Source organism: Takifugu rubripes, chromosome 7, assembly GCF_901000725.2.
Source record: "Takifugu rubripes chromosome 7, fTakRub1.2, whole genome shotgun sequence".
NCBI lineage: Eukaryota > Metazoa > Chordata > Actinopteri > Tetraodontiformes > Tetraodontidae > Takifugu > Takifugu rubripes.
The window spans coordinates 15,225,437-15,243,799 of record NC_042291.1 but is presented as its reverse complement, the minus strand read 5'-3'; the positions used below and the strand labels follow the sequence as shown (position 1 = coordinate 15,243,799).

General features: G+C 48.0%; 4 protein-coding genes and 1 long non-coding RNA gene across 13 annotated transcripts; 3 read left to right on the top strand and 2 right to left on the bottom strand.

The window, feature by feature from the left end:
• Window positions 1-24: 24 nt before the first annotated feature.
• On the bottom strand, window positions 25-4,709 carry LOC101078574 (neuronal pentraxin-1). Of its 7 annotated transcripts, none has more exons than XM_029838682.1 (6): window positions 4,555-4,709; window positions 2,496-3,319; window positions 1,465-1,861; window positions 1,132-1,388; window positions 867-1,046; window positions 25-790 (listed from the first exon to the last, which is right to left on the bottom strand). In XM_029838682.1, exons 2-6 carry the CDS (start codon window positions 3,177-3,179, stop codon window positions 581-583), a joined length of 1,728 nt encoding a protein of 575 aa, XP_029694542.1. In that variant the 5' UTR covers window positions 3,180-3,319; window positions 4,555-4,709; the 3' UTR covers window positions 25-580. The 7 variants fall into 7 exon arrangements, with proteins under 7 accessions (XP_029694542.1, XP_029694538.1, XP_029694543.1 ...); XM_029838678.1 differs by lacking the exon at window positions 4,555-4,709 and adding an exon at window positions 3,670-3,791; XM_029838683.1 differs by lacking the exon at window positions 4,555-4,709 and adding an exon at window positions 3,634-3,733.
• Window positions 3,815-5,735, top strand: LOC105418691 (uncharacterized). Its single transcript, XR_965781.2, has 3 exons — window positions 3,815-3,928; window positions 4,546-4,637; window positions 4,944-5,735. It is a non-coding gene; the product is annotated as an uncharacterized lncRNA (long non-coding RNA).
• A 1,219-nt stretch (window positions 5,736-6,954) lies between these two features.
• Window positions 6,955-13,007, top strand: LOC101078804 (brain-specific angiogenesis inhibitor 1-associated protein 2). 2 transcript variants are annotated; one of them, XM_003977633.3, is made up of 15 exons: window positions 6,955-7,392; window positions 8,747-8,878; window positions 8,954-9,029; window positions 9,103-9,189; window positions 9,656-9,717; window positions 9,899-9,970; window positions 10,098-10,235; window positions 10,582-10,734; window positions 10,896-11,072; window positions 11,192-11,822; window positions 11,943-12,144; window positions 12,313-12,375; window positions 12,499-12,667; window positions 12,742-12,782; window positions 12,858-13,007. In XM_003977633.3, exons 2-15 carry the CDS (start codon window positions 8,831-8,833, stop codon window positions 12,928-12,930), a joined length of 1,992 nt encoding a protein of 663 aa, XP_003977682.2. In that variant the 5' UTR covers window positions 6,955-7,392; window positions 8,747-8,830; the 3' UTR covers window positions 12,931-13,007. The 2 variants fall into 2 exon arrangements, with proteins under 2 accessions (XP_003977682.2, XP_029694516.1); XM_029838656.1 differs by lacking the exons at window positions 6,955-7,392; window positions 8,747-8,878; window positions 8,954-9,029; window positions 9,103-9,189 and having other exon boundaries at window positions 9,205-9,717.
• A 1,919-nt stretch (window positions 13,008-14,926) lies between these two features.
• Window positions 14,927-15,673, bottom strand: ndufa3 (NADH:ubiquinone oxidoreductase subunit A3). The gene is made up of 4 exons (XM_011618807.2): window positions 15,607-15,673; window positions 15,312-15,386; window positions 15,154-15,231; window positions 14,927-15,069 (listed from the first exon to the last, which is right to left on the bottom strand). The coding sequence occupies exons 1-4, from the start codon at window positions 15,611-15,613 to the stop codon at window positions 14,978-14,980; spliced, it is 252 nt and encodes an 83-aa protein (XP_011617109.1). The 5' UTR covers window positions 15,614-15,673; the 3' UTR covers window positions 14,927-14,977.
• tfpt (TCF3 (E2A) fusion partner) lies at window positions 15,656-18,247 on the top strand. Of its 2 annotated transcripts, none has more exons than XM_011618809.2 (7): window positions 15,656-15,925; window positions 16,296-16,397; window positions 16,618-16,740; window positions 16,897-16,967; window positions 17,055-17,124; window positions 17,473-17,631; window positions 17,807-18,247. In XM_011618809.2, the coding sequence occupies exons 2-7, from the start codon at window positions 16,299-16,301 to the stop codon at window positions 17,879-17,881; spliced, it is 597 nt and encodes a 198-aa protein (XP_011617111.2). In that variant the 5' UTR covers window positions 15,656-15,925; window positions 16,296-16,298; the 3' UTR covers window positions 17,882-18,247. The 2 variants fall into 2 exon arrangements, with proteins under 2 accessions (XP_011617111.2, XP_029694620.1); XM_029838760.1 differs by lacking the exon at window positions 15,656-15,925 and adding an exon at window positions 16,094-16,196.
• The last annotated feature ends 116 nt before the right edge of the window (window positions 18,248-18,363 follow it).

Genomic DNA, 18,363 nt, shown 5'->3' with positions numbered 1-18,363 from the left:
AAAGGCCAGATTCTTGTATTTTAGAGTCGAAAACCATTTAAACAGCTAAATCAAGTTAACTGACAATAACCTGTCAATCAAAATGTGATGCAACATGTAAAAAAGGTGTATAATCCTACGTATACAACAACTGAACTACTGCGTCACGTCTTTCTACTGAAACTGTAAAATATCGCACAGTTCTACGTTTTCTTTGGTAAATTAGCTGTATCAGGTGGACCCTTTAATCACAATGACATCCTTCATAAAGGTGTCGGCACATCGTTTAAACTAAACACACACACACGCGCACACACACACACACACACACACACACACACACACACACACCCCCCTTCACCACAGTTTCACTACTAGTAACAGTATGACAATATGTCACAAGACTCCTGTTTCGGATCAAACGCGCTCTCTCGGGCGCAGCTACGTCTCCGGAAACACCGATCGGACTGTTCGATAGAAGACGTCGCCGTTTAGACGAAGGCATTGATGCTGTTTGATGTTTGAAAATAACCTAAAAACAAGTTCCTCTTGTTCGATTTCAACCCTGTCCTGAGTCCTCCAGTGGCGTGGGGGCTTTTTTTCAGTGACAGGGGTCAAAGGGGTAACTGGAGACGCCGCCGTGGAGCTCCACCTCCCCTTCGGACCAGGCGATGACGTCGCCCTGGAGGTGGCTGCCGCAGGAAGCCAGGCTGTAGACGTCGCTGGGCGTCAGCACGTGCGACCACATGTGGACCTCCGACATCTCGCCCACGAACGACTGCGAGGCGTCGAAGCGCCCCCCGAGGGTGTCCTGAGGAAAAGGGAGCGCAGCAGCGTCAGGTTGGAGTCCAACGCTAAAACCAGCGGTGGTAGTTGAGGGCATTTACCTGCTCCTGCCCCAGGACGAAGACACCTCCAGGTTTGAGTGGGTGCCAGGGGGAAAGGTTATTCCCAGCGCCCCTCTGCACGCCGTCCTGGTACGCCTCCCACTGTCCGTCGCGTGTGGACCAAGTCACGCAGACATGGTGCCACTTCCCGTCGCTCAGAGACAGGGGGAGCGTCACAGCCTGGTGTGTGGGGGGTAGGTTACAAAGGTCAAAAGGTCAATTATGTTCACGACAGCGACCGAGGACAGAGTCTAGTCTTCCTCACCTTGTCATTGACCAGCAGCTCCATGGGGTTGTTCCCCCACTCGATGAGCACCAGCTCGTTGGCCTGTCCGGGCGCCGAGTAGGAAAACGGCGTTCCCATTCCGGGCCCCACGCCGGGCCGGATCCACAGGCACAAGGTCAGGGCGAAGATCTCCTGCAGCAGCGTCCTCTTCACGCGCCCGTACATGTAGTTGCTTCTCATGGGGAAGCTGACCTGGAAGGCGTCGGGACTCGTCGGTTTCCTCTTGCTGAAAGCTGCTTGGGAAGAAGCGGCGTTCCGGTTAGTCGGTTCCTGGTCCGAAGGTCCAAATATCAAACGTGCGCGGTTGCGTACCTGCCAGGTGCAGCTGGTCCAGCATCGAGTCCAGTTTACTCGAGTGGAAACCAGTTTTCCCTGGTGTTCTGTAGTCGGTGTGCGAAACCAAGCTGTGCCCCCCCGCCTCGTTCCCGTGGTCGCCATCCGCCTCGTGATGGTCGTCGTCGTGGCCGTCGTCCCGGGGGCCCGCGTGGTCGTCGCCGTCGCCGCCCTCCTTGTGCTCGCCGTCGTGCTCATCGCTGCGGTGGTCGTCGTGGTGCTCTTTGCCCTCCCCGTGGATGTGGTCGTCGCCGTGGCGCTCCGGCCCGCCCAGGGCGCCGTTGCTGTGGTGCAGCTGCTGCTCCAGCTTGCTGATCTTCCTCTGAAGGAGCTCCTTCAGGGAGTTGGAGTAAGTCAGGGATGTGTTCCTCTTCTGCTGAGAGGTGGGAGAAACAGAGGGGAGGGGGGGGTCAAGCACAGCTTGGGATACATTCATGTTACTCTTGTCTCTTCCAGCCTCCATTAAAACCCCTTTTTAATTGTCAGCTAATCCCGGTGTGATGATGAAGGTCTGCACGTCTTCCTGCCTCCTCTCAGGTAATCCAGGATTTGTCCTGGTGCGTGCCCCGATTATCAGGCTGTCAGGGGAGCTCAGGGTAATTAGTGCTGATGTTAGACCCTTGCCCCCTTCCCCCCACTGCCCTGCACGCTCTGACATCTGTCTGATCACGATCTGAGGGAGCAAAACAACAGCTGGGAAATGTGTCAGCCAAACATAACCTCGAGTCCTCCTCCGGGCGCCGGACGTCGCGCGCCTGTTGGTGCTCTACGGTGTCCCCTGAGGGACGCAGAGGGACTTAAACATAGTGGTTTTATGCGATTAAGTGACCGATTGTTCTTTTAACGTACTTAGCCTACACACACTACTTTGGGGCTTTGTTATTTGATTAACGGCCCTCAGCGACGACCAAGCTAATGTTTGAGGATAGGCCTTTTTGATCCCTCAGCTGTTTTTTTCCGGTCAATTGTTCTTTAAATCCCGTCGTCTTCTTGTTGATAAAGTTGCTCACCTGCATGTTGTCCAGCCTGTCCTTCAGCGCCTGCAGCATCCTCTCCATCTGCTCCGGGGACGAGGTGATGTCCCCCTGCGCCACGGGTTTGTCCGTCCCCTGGTTGTCGCTGCCGTGGCCTCCAGATCGCTGCCCCCCCACGGATGGGTAGTGGGGTGAGTCCGGTATGAGGTTGGTGTTTCCATGGTGACCTTGCCGGTTGCCATAGTGCCAGTTGTCGGTGTATGCGTGATGGACCGGCGCCCCTGCGTGATAAGAGTGAGCTGAGGCGCCGTGGTGCTCGTCGTGGGGCGCCGCGCCCCGCCCGAGGCCCTCGCACACCAGCAGCTTGGCCGTCAGCTCCCTGATGGTCTCCCTCTGGTCCAGGATCATCTCCTTCTGCTGGACGAGGCTCTCCCTGAGGTGGAGAATGGTGGCTTTGGCCTCTTCGCTCGCCCCCCACCAGCCAGAAGGTGGTGCATTTTGATGACCCGGTCCGCCAGGACCCCCTGGCCCCGCGCCCGGTCCTGCTGCAGGAGAGCAGGCCGGGTCGGCGTCTACAGGCAGAGGGTAGCAAACGAAGCGTGGATGGCCTCCGTGCTCATAGTCCGGACCAAAAGAGGCAGAAGCAGGAGAGAAGAGGAGTAAAAGGAGGGACAAGGTGATGGGATGAAGAAGCAGCTGCATGTTGCTCATGTGGTCCATTCACGGAGCCGCCAGCTGGACTAAGGAGCTTGGCTTGGCTTCAGAACTTGTGCCGACCAGATGGAGTAAAGACTGGACTGACTTGGCTGCGGTAGCGTTGACATCAGGGAGCACGAGAGCACAGATCTTCATCCAATCATCTGCGAGGAACAAATACAAACAGGTTTATCTCCTTGTTGCTCTAACACAGTCTAACAGGAAGCAGCATTAACCCTCTGGGGATGATAAACCATTGAAGAAGACTTTGATAGACTGACAGACACTCCGAGGGCTTCCTGACCCCTTTCAGGCCTCTAAGGTGTCCTTCATTATACGGGGTCGGCATTTAGAAATGGCAGACACGTGATGTGGCAGCTCAACCACCTGCGGCTCGCAGTGGACGCGATGGGAGAAAAACCCATGCCAGCACGACAAAAACAAAAGTGTTCTGTAGAATTTGTTGTCAGGCAACAACCTGTCGGAGCTTAAGCGTCGCCTCGCTTCTGACTACCTGCTTTGTGAGGCTTAGAGGACGGACAGATGGTCGCGCCGCGGCGCCGCGTCACACCCAATCTCCCCAGTTTAGCCCGGACTTTATCACCTCCCACAAGTCGCTCAATTAAGCTAATTGCAAGCGCTCGTGGCGCAGCCTCAGCCGCAGATAAGTGGGTTTCTCCAGCCACGCGCGCGCCCGTGCGCCGCGTTCACGTGTGTACGCGCGCGGTAATCCACGCCGGGTTCGTGCTCTGTCCCCGCACCATATGGTCAAGGTAAGTATTTAAGTAGTCCTGAATTTAACAAACAAAACAGACAACCGCACTCTGAGCGGTAACTAAAGAACATTTGGTTGGCAAACAAGCGCGAGGCTTTTGGGGAGGACGGGGCTCGAACCCGGGGCCGCCGGCGCCATCACAGGCCCGCGCGCTTCTCCCGCACCTGTAGCGCTTCAGGCTTCGTCCACCGTTGGTTGCTGTTCTGACTGATATTGGGAGACAAACTCCACCTTTCAGCGGGTGTGACAGTATTAAATGCCCTTTCACGACCAGCCCCACATCCCCACAGCCTCTGCAGAACTTCAGCCAGATTGTAAAATGTTCATTTTGTCCTGTCTTTCGAGAGCTTCACAGTTTTTCTACCTCGGATATAAACGTCGACGTCTCCGGAAGCATCGAACGGGCCTGATAACACATCAGGGCTCATCTTCCTTCACTTTAGGACAAAGTTTGTTATTTTTTTTTTTAAAGGATTTAATACAGCTAAATATGATCAGTTTAGAGAAATGATCAGTCTTTGAAAGCATTTTCCTGCATTATAAACATCGGTTTGCAGCTCTCTGTCTTCTTCTATGTTCTGATTAACAGAAATCTTTTTATTTGTCTAAAATCAGCATCCTTACCTCCCGTCGCCTGTATCCCGACTACTTGTTGTAGTTGTTCCTTCCACCTCCGTCCTGATCCTAGTGAGAGATTTACTCCAGAGGTGAGCTCATCTCTTTACATCCCTCCTTCATTGTCTGTCTCTTTTCTACACCTCTCTCTCCTCCCTCCTTCGGTCTTGTGGTACTTTTCTTGGAAGACCACACCTCTTCTTCCTGTCACGTCCCATCTCACCTTTTGTTCCAACCATTTTCTTCACTCTAAATATCATTTTGTGACTGAATGTGGTTTATTCCTATGGTACATAGAGGCGTTGGTATTGGGGCTTAACCCCGATAAAAAGCAGAAGATGACTGATTTACGATTAACCCTTCTCTCAGAGGTCAATGTGTTGGCTCACTTCCTGCAGCACGACGTCACGCAGCTCACCTAGATTTCAGCAGCGCAGTAATTGGCCTGATTAAATCCTGGTCTCTTCCCGGTCCCACTGACGAAGGTGGAGTTGGCGGCCAGACAGCAGATGGTTCTCCAGCTCAAAGAGAAACAGCCCAGGGTGATGGAGCAGGAGGATCAGACTCTGACATCAACACAGACACTTTAAGTCCATCCGAAAACCTCACCAGAAGTGAATTATTGACGCTTATTGGCCCGTTTTGGACTTTAAAATGTCAGGTGCCCCCGGAAAAAATGTGGCGCAACCAAGGTTCATACAAAAAAACATTTCTTCTGTGTCAGCATGACCAGTTTATCTCAATTTAAACTAAAGCAATGAATGGAGGTCATCCCTTATGTCTGTTATTTCTAAATGATCTTACTGTTATAAGTCAAACTACGCAGTGGACACGATTGGTGTAAGTTGTACCATTACGTTTAAAGCAGTTTTTGTAATCTAACCACAGCCAGAAACCTTTGCATGTATCATTTAATCAAATATGTTTTGAGTCTGAACTAATTTATCCTGAAAAGCCACAAATTTGAGTGCATTTATTTGTACTCCATGATCTCAGAGTACTTGGATAACATGCACATCGTTAACATTTAAGTTAAAATAAATAAAAATGGCAAAATTCCCGCGTTTAAATGCCAGTGTTGGTCTGAAACACTGGCGACGGCGTTCACAGGATGTTTATAACGTGGTGACACGCTGTCGGCTGTCGTGATGTTAAACTGGAGTTTAATAGGTCAGCGTCTGGAGACGTCTTCAAGCTCTTTATTACAGGTGAATTAAGCCGGAGGCCACCACACGTAGAGCTTTAGAGCTCTGCTCTACAGTCATGAGACCATACAGATGTGGAGATTAGCAGGAAGGAGTAGAAATAGGAGTAGCATTGAGTGGAGATGGGTGGTGAAAAATCATGTATAAATAACTAATATAAACACAAAGCTTCGTATCAACATCACAGATCCTGGAGAGAGCGTACATAGTAAAGACAGAGCTTGACAAGAGGACTATAGTATATCATTTAAAGGTCCAGTTTAGATGTGTTCATCAAACCATGATCATCAATTATATATGCAGAATAAAGCATTCAACTATACGTTTTAAAATTAGTGTGTTCTTCGAGATCTAGAGGTCCTGTCTCAATATAGTGAGCACATTAATACCGTGATATTGTTAATATTATTCTCAGGATGCCTCAAGACTTTCAGTTTTCTGTGTAGGTGAACTTTTTCTGCACAACAGCGCCCCCGCTGGGCACAGACCGAAACTGCAGGACAATAAACTTGCTTGAGATACAGTACCAGTATACTGTCTACATATTTTTTCGAGCAACTTGATGTGAATAAACTAAGAAATACTGCGGTAAGAATAAAGGGTAACATTCATTTACCCTAACTCTTAAATGTAGCAGCACTGCATGGCTATTATATGTATAATTTAATTGTTAAATATTCCATTCCGATGCATTAAACACATCTGTACAAATAAAATAAAACACATGAAGAAATAGAACGTCTAGATATTGAACGTAAAGATATTGTAAATATGGTTATACTTTTTTTTTAAAAGTGATTGAGTATTTGCAGATCGTTACACAACTTTAATTTTGGAGGAACTGCACTGTGGTGGCTGTTGCTTTTTTAAGCGTCTATTTTCCTTATCAGATTATTTGGATTTCACTAGCATGTTTTTGTGAACACAACCCCCCCTAAAAACCACTTTAAAAGACTCAAAATCTCGACCCTTGGTGCAGAACAGCACAGGCGGAGACGTCTAACATTTAACAGCAACCTCTTTAGGACCGTTTGCATTTTGTTTTAAAACTATTTATGGGGTTTATGGGGCGGCCGTTTGCAGCAAATGAAGCGCAGCCCGGATGTATGTAGGCCAGAGATGGGGCTTCATCTGCTGTGGCTCCAAAGGTTCAGGTCATTATTCTCCTGCTCCTATTCAGAGGAGCTCCTGTTGGCTCATTGTTATTCTGGCCGAGTGACGGACAGACACACACAGAATGGGAGCATGAGTGCTTCTGCAACGGCAACGAGCTGCTCGTCCTGGCGGGGGTTTAACGCTGGTGGTGGCCGGGATATTGCTATTCTCTCTCTCCCTCTCTCTCTCTCTCTCTGCAGTAATGAGGAGAGGTACTGGACGGCACCAAATATCTGACCCCGATTCTTGGGAAAAAGAGAGGCAGAAAGTGTGAGAGAGGGAGCAGGGAAAAGTGAGAGAGAGCCATGTGAAAAAGGGGTGGAGGAGCGCGGAGATTTAGTGCGCTGCTGGATGGAACAACCCCCCACTAACTACCAGAGAGGGAAAGTAGTCTAATAAGAAGAAAAGAGGGGGTGTTCTACTGTTCATTTAACACTCAAAGACGCGCAGGAAGCCTTTCCCGGTCCCCACAATGAGATCTGAAACGGTAGGTCGCTGTTTTTTTTTTCCTATGAAGTTGCAGATTTTTTTTTTTTATACTGTTGCACAAAGTGAAGTGGAGCTGAGAGCAACAGGCTGCTGGGCATCATCACGGGAAATGATGCGTTTTGCACCGCGTTTATCAGAGTTTAACGGAGTTTCCGGACCCGCAGAAACTTTCTTTTTTTTAACTTTCAAGCATTTTGGGGCGTTTGTTTTCAGCAAATTGTTTCATCTTTCGTTCTCATCTGGCCAAAAAAACCACAGATAAACTTAATTTTGAACTTTTGAATTTGCTTTACAATTTACAACTATTTGACCATCAGAACAGCTGCGGGTGGTTCGCTTGGTTGGCCGCAGCTTTAAATCCCGTTTATGACCAAAGCCCTTGAATGCATCTTCTGTATCTGTTCTCCAGACCACCTGCAGGCTGTTCCTGCTGCATCCTCAAACAAACAACACTTTCTTCCTCAGGATGAAATTCAGGGGAGGGGGGGAAGGAGTTTGGGCACAAAGTGATCATAATTCCAAAAGATTGTGCTCAGAGACCGAGACGGAGGAGCTGCAGAGCAGAAGACTCGCAGCCAGACTTCAGCAGGGCGGCCTTAATGAGCGAGACTCTGGAAATGTTTCCTTTGTGTCATATACCATTAGTTGATCTGGGTCAACATTTTCTTTGTAATCTCACCGTGATAACAAAGGAGGGCTGCGCTGGGAAAACACAGGGAACATTCTGACATTAATCCAGCCTGGAAGTCCCTGTGACCCCAGTCTGGTCCACCCTTGATCGTCTCCTCTGCTGAGGAAACCTTCCTGTCGTGTGTTTTCTCAGCACCCTGACAGCTGTGGCTCCGACTGCAGAACCCCATTGTTCTTATCTGTAATGCTATAACTTGCCTGGCGCTGGAATCTAGTAGAAATATTTGGATTTGGCCTAATGGGGCAAGGTGATAATGTGGAATCCTGCAACCGAGACAGATCCTTGTGAAAGCAACAACACCGCCGCCGCCCTCCCACACACAGCTCAAGGCTGGTGTCCTCGTTACTCGGTGGGATGGCCAGGTGGTCTTTGAGTGTGCCTTAAATCTCACGTTTTAGAGCCAGACAGACTCTCAGACCACTGCGGTGAAAAAGAAATCCAGACGTGTTCAACTCATCGAACAAAAGCAGCCGATTCCGACATACGAATTTAAAAAATATCTGCCGTATTCCATTTTTTTCCCGCTGATCGACTAATCCTGTTATGGGCTCAAGTGCAGATCGAAGCACTGGAAGGAATTTGAACTCTGGAACTCAGGAGAAAATGGCTGAGGGTGCAGTTTCTCGTCCAGTTCTGACGGTTCGACTGTGTTTTCTCCCAGCTTAACAGTAAACTTTAGATCCGTGACCAAGAGGATGAGAAGATAGAACTTCAATATTGGCCAGACTGAATTGAGGGAAAAAAAATGTCTCGGACTGAAGAAGTCAATAAAATGACAGAAAATGTCTACAAGGTATGGTTTTATATTCAGTTTTAGATCAAATATGCTTGAACTGTCCCTTTATTTGAGCATATGTATTACCATCAGGGCATTCTGGACCAGTTTAACCCCAGTCTGAAGAACTTTGTGGCCATGGGGAAACACTATGAAAAGGCCCTGACAGGTCAGTGAGAAGTCAGTCACAGATTCATGGACAAAAATGGAAAATTCCCCTTAAATTTCCCTCCTTTCCTCAGGAGTAACCGTGGCTGCTAAAGGCTACTTTGACGCTCTGGTCAAACTGGGCGAACTGGCCAGCGACAGCCAGGGTTCGAAAGAGCTGGGTGAGTGAACAGTAGAGAAGGAGACGGCAGAAGCGGCAGCTGGGGAGAAGCTACGGTCTGTTGCGTGTGGCGGCGAGGGAAGGAGATGAAGGCGAGAGGAATGAGGAAATGTAGAGAGAGAAAGAGAGGGGAAAGCGAGAGAGTGGGGTTATTGTTGGGAGATTAACAACACCACATGATCTCATTGTAATGCCGAAAACAGCAGGGGGAGGCAGGGAGGAGAGTCGGAGGGAAAGATGCCAGCCACCGCATACTACAGCGCTGTGTGAGCGGGGGGGGGGCAGAGGGAGGGGCCCGCCGCTGCCCGCCGCTCTGCCAATCAAAATGCTGCTAAAAACAGTTTTGAATGCAAATTTCATTGATTCTGGCACCGAGAATCTGGGAAATCTCCCCATAAGTTTTCAACGTCATCCTGGTAAAAGAGTTTCTGCCGTGAAGCTGATGATGTGTTCACTGCCGCTCACAGGAGACACACTGTTTCAGATGGCCGAGGTCCACAGGCAGATTCAGGTCCAGCTGGAAGATGTGGTAAGACTGGAGAACCCATCCTTTTCTTCTGTGCATGTACAGGAGAGCTGAGGGCTCAGAGCAACCAATCAGGCGAACTTTTGAGGGTCAAACGGGGGTTTATTGTTGCAGGACGTGAGCTTGTTGTGGTTTTTCAGACCCATTTTAAACTGGTGCTGGTGTGTGTTTTTTCCATCGCCAGTTGAAGCTGTTTCACTCTGAGCTTCTCGCCCAACTGGAGCAGAAGCTGGAACTGGATATCAAATACCTCACAGTAAGGCCGCACACCACGCGTGTCGCATGTGTTCCTGCACTCAGGCCCTTTCAGGATAACCCATCAGCACAAAATGGCGGGTTTTCACACCAAAAGACGACAAAACGTCGGCGTCTTTTGCCCTCAGGCCACCTTGAAGAAGTACCAGAGCGAGCGCAGGTCTAAGTCCGAGTCCATCGAGCGCTGCCAGTCCCAGCTGAAGAAACTCCGACGGAAGAGCCAGGGCAGCCGTCACCCCAACAAATACGGAGACCGAGAGATGCAGGCAAGTGGGGGGGAGGGGGGGTTATACAACACTGACCCCTGTGGAATACAAGGGTCCCACATTACAGCCTTACAGAGCATTAGAACCTGTCAGAAACAGGCCATCGGTAATAGGATTAAAGATCAATCTGCCTCAGCTGATTTTGCGGAAAACAAGCACCTTAGGGTGCGCGGAATAAGTGGTCGGGGTGGAAGGATTTGCTGTAGCTGCCTGGACGTGTGCGTTGCCGTGTCGTTACCGTGGTGCAACAGGCCGGCTGTGATATTGCCTAATCCTCTCTGCTCGCCTCCAAAGGTCACCGTGCCTTTCAGCGGCCTGACACATATTCCCCACTTTCATTCCCCAGTTTGTCGAGCTGATGAGTCGTCGCCAGGGAGAGCTGGACGCGCTGGTTGCCACGGGTTACAAGTCCGCGCTGACCGAGGAAAGGAGGCGATATTGCTTCCTGGTGGACCGACAGTGTTGTGTGACCAAACTGCTCATCAACTATCACTCCAAGGTCGGGTCCCATATGTGGTGACGCGTCATTTGTACATTCTGAACTTTCGTGTCATCGGGAAAAGCTCCGACGTGATGAAACGGTGCAGCAAAATAGTCCCCGTGAGGCCGTTCTTAGAGATCAGGTTCCCACTCCGCTGTGGTCTCATGTTTTCCTCCCAGGTGCGAGAGCTTCTGTCCCAAAAGCTGTCGTCGTGGCAGCAGTCTTGTTCTCAGCCCACCAAACTGCCGGAGCGCGCCTTGAACCTGCTGCGTCACACGGCGCCTCAGACCTCGGGGGCCGCCGGGATTGCCGAGGTCCTCCGGCACACCAAGATCGGCTCAGCCCAGCCGGAACAGGTCAGGGGATGCAGAGTTCAGAGCTTTGACCCGCGTGCTTTTGACTGAAACCCACTTGTAGAGTGTATTTTTGAGTTCTAAAATCAGGTTCTTCTACGTTCTGCTCTGCTATTTTCCAGAGACTCTCTGTCCAGGAAGTCCCTCCTCTGCTGAACGGCGACTCCGGTCGCTCCCAGCAGCAGCAGCGCGTGCTCCCCTCCTCCCAGAGCGACACCTGTACCACCCAGGGTTCCCCCCACTTCTTCCGTTCTCTTGCGTTTGGAGGAGGAGCCGCCGGAGGTTCATCGCAGGGATCCTCGCCTCAACACGCCAGCTCGCCCGTCAGCACGTCAGCGAGCCCGCTGCCGGACGCCAGCGGCGGCCCCGCTGAGTCCGCCCCCGCCACGTCCGGAAGCTCGGCCCAGCAGAACCCCCTGCTCCTGACCAACACATCCAACCTCTCCCCCTGCCTCATCCCCTCCACGGTGATGTCGCTGAGTCAGCTCGGCCCCACCGGCAGCTCTCTGCAGGGCACGACCGTCCCCATCCCCCACAGCGCCCCTCACAGCCCTCCGCTGCCTCACAGCGCCCCCCTGTCCAGGGCCATGACCCCCGTGCAGTTGCTGCACCAACAGGTGGGGCCAGGAGGAAGCAACACTCTCTCAGCATCCCATAATCCCTGGTTCCTGAAGACCACGGAGATGAGCGCGACAGCGACACTTCCGCTGCCCAGGAGACCAGCCAGTGAAATGAGGCTGGGGGGCTTCCAGGGTGAGTCGTCCCACCCGAATCGTTCGCATCGCGATTGTGCTCGAAAATATTTCCGACTCGCTACTTTGATCTTTGAGAAATCGGGAGTCAGGACGACAAACTTGCTATTCTCCTCCGCAGGCTCCAGCCTTCCCAGGATGCTGCCTCTGTCGGGACCCGTGCACGTGGAGGCCGTGTTTGCTCACACTCCGGGAGCCTCCCCGGGTGGCGGCGCAGGGGGCGGGGCTTGCTTACTGCACTTCCTGCCCGGTGACAACATCACCCTGCTCATCTCGGAGCCCAGAGACGGATGGCACTACGGACAAAACGAACGGACCGGGAGGTACGCGAGTGGGAATTCCCAAAATTCTTGTTGATGGCTTTGACCAGAACCGTAAGATTGGAAACGCAGAAGCGACGAGGCCTGTAGTCGACCCGCCTCCGGTCGTCGCCAACATATTCCCAACTTTCCTTAAGATATGGTGACAATGAGTGAAATTCTCTGATGCAGGAAAGGCTGGTTCCCTTTCTCCTACACCCAAACGCAGCACAACAAGTTGGATCTACTGGAGAAGTGAGTGAACCCGACAACATTGTTACTAATAAAAACACCTCCTGCGGTTCTGGGCAGACATTGCTGGAACGTCTCTTCGCTCCTCTTATGTTTCTTTAATCTCCTTTCTCTCTTGCCCCTCAGCTCCCTCTTGTTATCCAAGGCTAACAGCACGAGCACCGGCCAGCTCGACAAGCTGGTGTCGCCGGGTTTGTCAGGCCTCACCCCTGAATCAGAGGAGGAGCGCTCGCTTCCCCCCCAGAGGGTCAGCACCTTCCGTCCGCGCCCATACAGCATGGCTGACAGCAACAAGGTCAGAGGCGGGAAATCCAGGAGTGGGTGGGAAATGTGGAAAATGTCCTCACGTTTTGTCTTCTGACACCACAGATCACCTCAGACTTGTCCTCCGCTCCACCTTCTCCAACCAGGTAACTGTCCGGGATCGGCGCTCCGCGTGTTTTACGGGGTCGATCCGCGTTAATGGGTTTATTTGATGCTTTCAGGATCAATCCGTTCGCCCACATCCGGCTCAGAAAGACGGTCACTAACGATCGCTCGGCTCCCATCATTGAGTGAGGTTCTCACAGCGACTCAAACCTCAGATGTCAGGAAACCTCAGATTACTTCAAGTCGATTATTTGAAATCTTTTTTTTTTTAAAATAAAATGCTTATTGTGCTTCTTTTTTTTTTTTTTAAATTGTAGGACGTGAAGGTTTTTAAATCCAAGATTTTGAAGAAAAAGGTTGACAGGTCAAGGATGATTATGTTCTATTGAATGTTGGATTAGTTCATAGCAAAAGGTAGAAACCAGGATCATGTTTGGTAATCCAGTGTGAGAGACCAGCAGAAACGGGCAGGATCATTTTAGTGTTGGACATTGGCGTGCTGAATCCCGCTTGTCCAGATTAACCAATATTTGTGTTTTTTAAATAGAAATATATTTCTTTTCAGCTTCATCTTCTCACCCTGCAGCTTTCCCTTCGGTTGAACCATTTTTGTGTGTTTTATTCATATTTTGGGCTGATGGAGGGACTGGTTCCTGATAGCAGATCTGAACCCCCCCCCCCCCCCCACTGCAGGGCTCTCAGAAGAGGACGGCTCCTGCTTTAAGTGCCACACTGTGTTATCCTGATAATATCTGATAGAAAAGCAGCCTTTTAGTTGCGTTTTTATGATCTCAGTGAAGGTAAAATGTTAATCCTGCTTCAGTCCTGTATTTAAAATCATGCTAAATTGGTTGACACAGCATATTTTAATAAGACGGGGGGAGGTGCTGTGTCGTGCTGCTGGTAAGTTAAATATGTGCCTTTTTCTGAATGTAAATTTTTGTGTAACCCAGTTTCAGATACATTTATTATTGTAGCTTCAGATGATTAATAAATGAGGTGTTTGACCTTGAAATCTTGTGTAGCATTAAGAAGAAACAGACACCAAGAATGAAGGTTGATTGGATGTTTGGACGGTGATACCATTGAAAGCAGCAGGTGGTTTAGGAGGGTTTAAAGTATTGAGAACGAGAGCAGTGTGTCACAAAATCTGTGGATTTTATATCATTTTGATCTTTTTTTTTTTCTTCCCTAAATCTAAAGCCACAACATCTAAGCTGTTTGTAGAAACTCCAACATGTGAAAAGCTAAGATGGATGATGGGAGTGAATATTTTATGAAGGAAAAGCATCCAGGAAAGTGACGAAGAAGGCAAACCGGAAGTTGGTGGATGCCCGTGCAAGTGTGAAATGGAGATGATCTAAAACAACGTGTAGCTCTGTAGTCACCTGACGTGCTGTTACCATGGAAACCGAACCGTGTAAATCTGTTGTCAGCGTTATGCATGTTTCATGTGATCCGTTTCAGTTGAAGGATGGAAGTCGTGAATGTTTATGCCTGTAAATACATTTAAAGTTGTTTGACTTGTAATATGCAAACAAAAAAGGCAGTAAAATTTATGCAACTGGAGGGGTCAGAGTTTAAAAAAGTGTTTTAATATGCTAGAAGAATTAAAAATATAGTGCAATATTGTCAAAATGATGACAAAGGAATTAATGTGTCAACATAGGAAGTGAAATTATTTCAAATTTGAGGCACCGATTATATTAGTTATATTAAAAAAAATGTACTAGAATTTTCCAATGTCAGTTATTTGGTGTGCATTTAAAAATTGACTGTTAACTCAGAAAATCACATTGAGTGCAGACTTTTCTGAATACCAGTGGACACTGTTCACTTGAAACACCGAATTTTGATGTGAAATTAAAAAATATCTTTGAACAAATGTCTTTTAAAATGGTTTTTTTTTCCTGTGCACTTTCAGCTGCTTTTGGCAAGATTTACATTCAGTGTTGTGGAATTTAAGCACAATTTGATGTTTAATGGTGTGAGGCAGCTTCAGTTTTCACACAACTACAGTAGGACACTGACAAAATTCATTTTTTAAACCTTATTTTAGCATTTCTCCTTTTGAAAGATCTAACCAAACGTAAATTTTTATGTACGACTGCTAATAGTAATGTGAGGTTTGGTTGTGGTCAAAATTGATTTGTTCAATGTGCATGAAAAGTCACAATAGACAAGATTCGAATTAAATAAACTTTATATGAATAAGTGGAACACCACAAAGGTTAGATTATAGATTTTTAAGCCATTCCAAGTTGGGTCCTTCAGGATCACACGGATGGGAAGGAACATCAGGCATGTTTCCATCATCCCGGACTGGGACTAGAAAAAAATCAGAAGCTTCAATATGTGACGAAACTGTGATTGAAGTGAATTAAAAATGCTGTAAATGCTTAAAATGCTTGCCTGGGTAGTTATATGGCACGGCTGAGTTGATCATTCCTGAGTATTTTGTTAAGGGGCTTACAAAGGGAAGTGTTAAGCCTGCAAACAAGAAAATGATCATTAATACACTTGTCATGCAATTGACGGAGAAATCGATTTATGGCGTAAAGAAGACTGACTTAGAAGTCCAATGCCACAGGCGGTCAGGATAACAGGTTCTTTATCCCAGGCATTTTTCAGAAACGCTCGGATACCTGCGAGAGAAAACAACAAGCCAAGCTAATGTTAGCCGCAGTTAGCAACAGCAAGGTCACGTTTTCTTGCCATTCTAAAGGAACATCATTCTTCCAGTATGAAATGAGATTCAGATAGCGTAATAAGATAAATTAAAAATAAGTATCGGTGTTATCTGAAGGCCCCCATTAGGCTTATTTGAACGGTAGATCTAGAAGAGGTGACGACACAGACACATACCCGCCATATTGCTTTGTGTAGTTTTAATTGAGCGCAGGTTTGTGGGAAATGTAGTAATGACCTACGTATAATTTCCGCGACGACTGCTACAAAAACATGAGCTGTGCGAGAAAGACGTCCGCTTCGTTTCATATTTTGTCTAAATATGTGTAGATAATGGACTTTGCTCTAAAATTGCATTGGTGATATTTCACACACAATACGGTGTTGGCAAACGTTCGAAGTCAAACTGTGGAAACGATAGACTAAGACGTAATAAGAGTACTATGACCTATTAAGTATTGGAGCCCGAAAGAAATCACCGTTTACAATCGTAAATGTAAGTATTGAATTAATTGTATGACAAAGATAGCTTAATACCAATGCGACTGTTGGTCACATTGTTTTAATTCACCCTTGTGAGGATTAGATAAGAACTCTTGTCAAAGGTGACGCAAAATATGAAATCTACCCATGTTAAAATGAGATTTTTCTGTTTGGATTTGATTCGAATCTGTCCTGTGATCTATGACCAATTCTTTTGCAAACTCCTCTTCCAATCAGTGCAAAAATGTAAGCCTGCTAAGTCCTCACTATGCAGACTCATTCTTGTAAGTTACTGATGGGAAATGCAGACATTATGTTCCCTCTGCATGCATATAAGGTGCGTGTGGGTGCGTCTCTAAATGAGATCATCTCCTCTCTTCCAGATAATGGAGGACTTTTCTGGTCTGGCGTTGCCTCCTCTGTTTGGCGAACACATCTTGGAAGCAGAGCTTGAACCAGGCGGTGTGGAGTTGGGGCCAGGAGAGGTAACAGTGCTGATTATCCATCAATACGCATTCGCATCGCGCGCCAGTGACTCTACTCACCAAATAGATGTGATCTTGTATATTTTTCTGAAGGCAGTTTTCATTGCCATGCGTCACGATCACGCATTACGCATGTATGTCAGGAGCAATGACATTACTGTCATGTTAGTGGAGCTCTAACACTAAACACCAAACTACAAACACTAGTTGTTCTCTCCAGGTGGAGCTGGGCCCGGGAGGGAACGAGCTTCCAGACAGTGTGACCCCGGAGGACGAGGAGAGGAGGGCGCTTGACAAGAGGAAATACTTGGCTCTCAGCAGGAGATGTAAAGAAATTGAACAGGTGTGTGTTCGGGAACGTCAGTGGCTTTCGTGCTGACGTCATTCCACAGCTGCACAAGCACGCTTCTGACGAAAGCCCAGCAGTCAAGCCCTGGACCAACGTTGCTCCCTGCCCTCCTCCCCACCTCTTATCAATGCAAATGCATCTTTATTTTAGGTGAATCAGAAGATTCTTGGTCGGCTACATCAGGTCCAAAGAATTACCCGTCGTATGAAGAAGGAGAGACGGTGCAGTGTCTTCTTCTGCTTCTGCTTCACGTCCTCTGAGCTCCCACCTGTCTGGTGCCGTGTGTGAACATTCTGTTCATCTTCCAGGTTCCTCATGAAGACTTTAGATGCTCATGGGGACGACTACAGAAACGCCCAGCTCACCATCCTTTTAGAGGCAAGTTTAGAAGATAATGCCCATGTCAAAGCTGTCAGCTGTTGTTATTCTGACAGCAGTTGTGTGTTTTATATCCCCCGAATCATCTTACCTGATGAGCTGCAAAAAAATAACTTGCAGTCTTTATTGTTTTATTTATGTCCTTGAATCTTTAAATGTAAAACTGGAGAGGAGATAATGACTCTTCCACACTCCACTTAAGTGTCTGACGAAACGTGAGGAAGAATCACAAATGCTGGATTCGTTACTTGTTCTATAGCAGTTATTTCAAATGATTTATATAAGTACGTGTACGGTTATGGTAGAAATTACACTGCCGTTAAAATAACGACTTGGCGGCTTTTGCAGGATGAGCACGGGGCTCAGCTGGAGCCTGCTGCCGGGGCGGACAGTGATCATTTCAACGGTGTCTCTGGGTCCGCATCATCCCCAGCTCTGCATCACCCTGCTGGACCGAAGAAGAGGAGACACCGAATTCCACGACAAGAAAAGGATAAAGACCAACACGTAGGTGGAGGATCAGTGCTGCTGCCGTCCTCTCATGTAAATGTGCAGGTTTGCTTGGATCTGCTGGCACGCAGGCTTGTTTTAAATACAAACAGGTCTTCTAATTCGTCCTGCTGACGTGTCTGACAGCGCAGGAATCTTGATATTGTTTGATTTTTGCGTTGTGTTTTTCCAGACTGAACCAGACATTTCGCTGCTGGCAGAGACACAGTTTGGAGAAATGCCCAGCCCGACTTCTTTGTCTCACTGACGACCCCACTGACGTGCAGGAGGAGAGTGCTGTGCATGTCTGCTGCAACTACATGCTTTGCTTTGACCCCTATCGTATTTTGTACTTTCCCCCATCACTTGAGCGGCTTTTTTAGGTTTTTCAATCATGAGAAATGTGTGTATGTATGAATGTGTGTGTGTGTGTATACTGTCAGTGGTGACATGGTGTTTTCGTAATTATCTCAAGAATCCAGATCAGTAGAAGCAAATACATTACTCAGTAACTCAGGATTTTACATTTAACAATATTAAATCATGAATAATTTCAGTTTTAGATGGTTTCCTTATTCATTATTTAAAATAACGTGGATATCTGAATAAACAAGAATTTCTTTTGGGGAAAAAAGTGTGATATTAAGGAAATAGAGTATGTTGCTTCAAAAATACGCTTTTTGAGAAAGTAAGTAATAGCGTGGACTACAGATTGGAGTCGGCGTCACGACACCGGAAGTCGTCATTGAC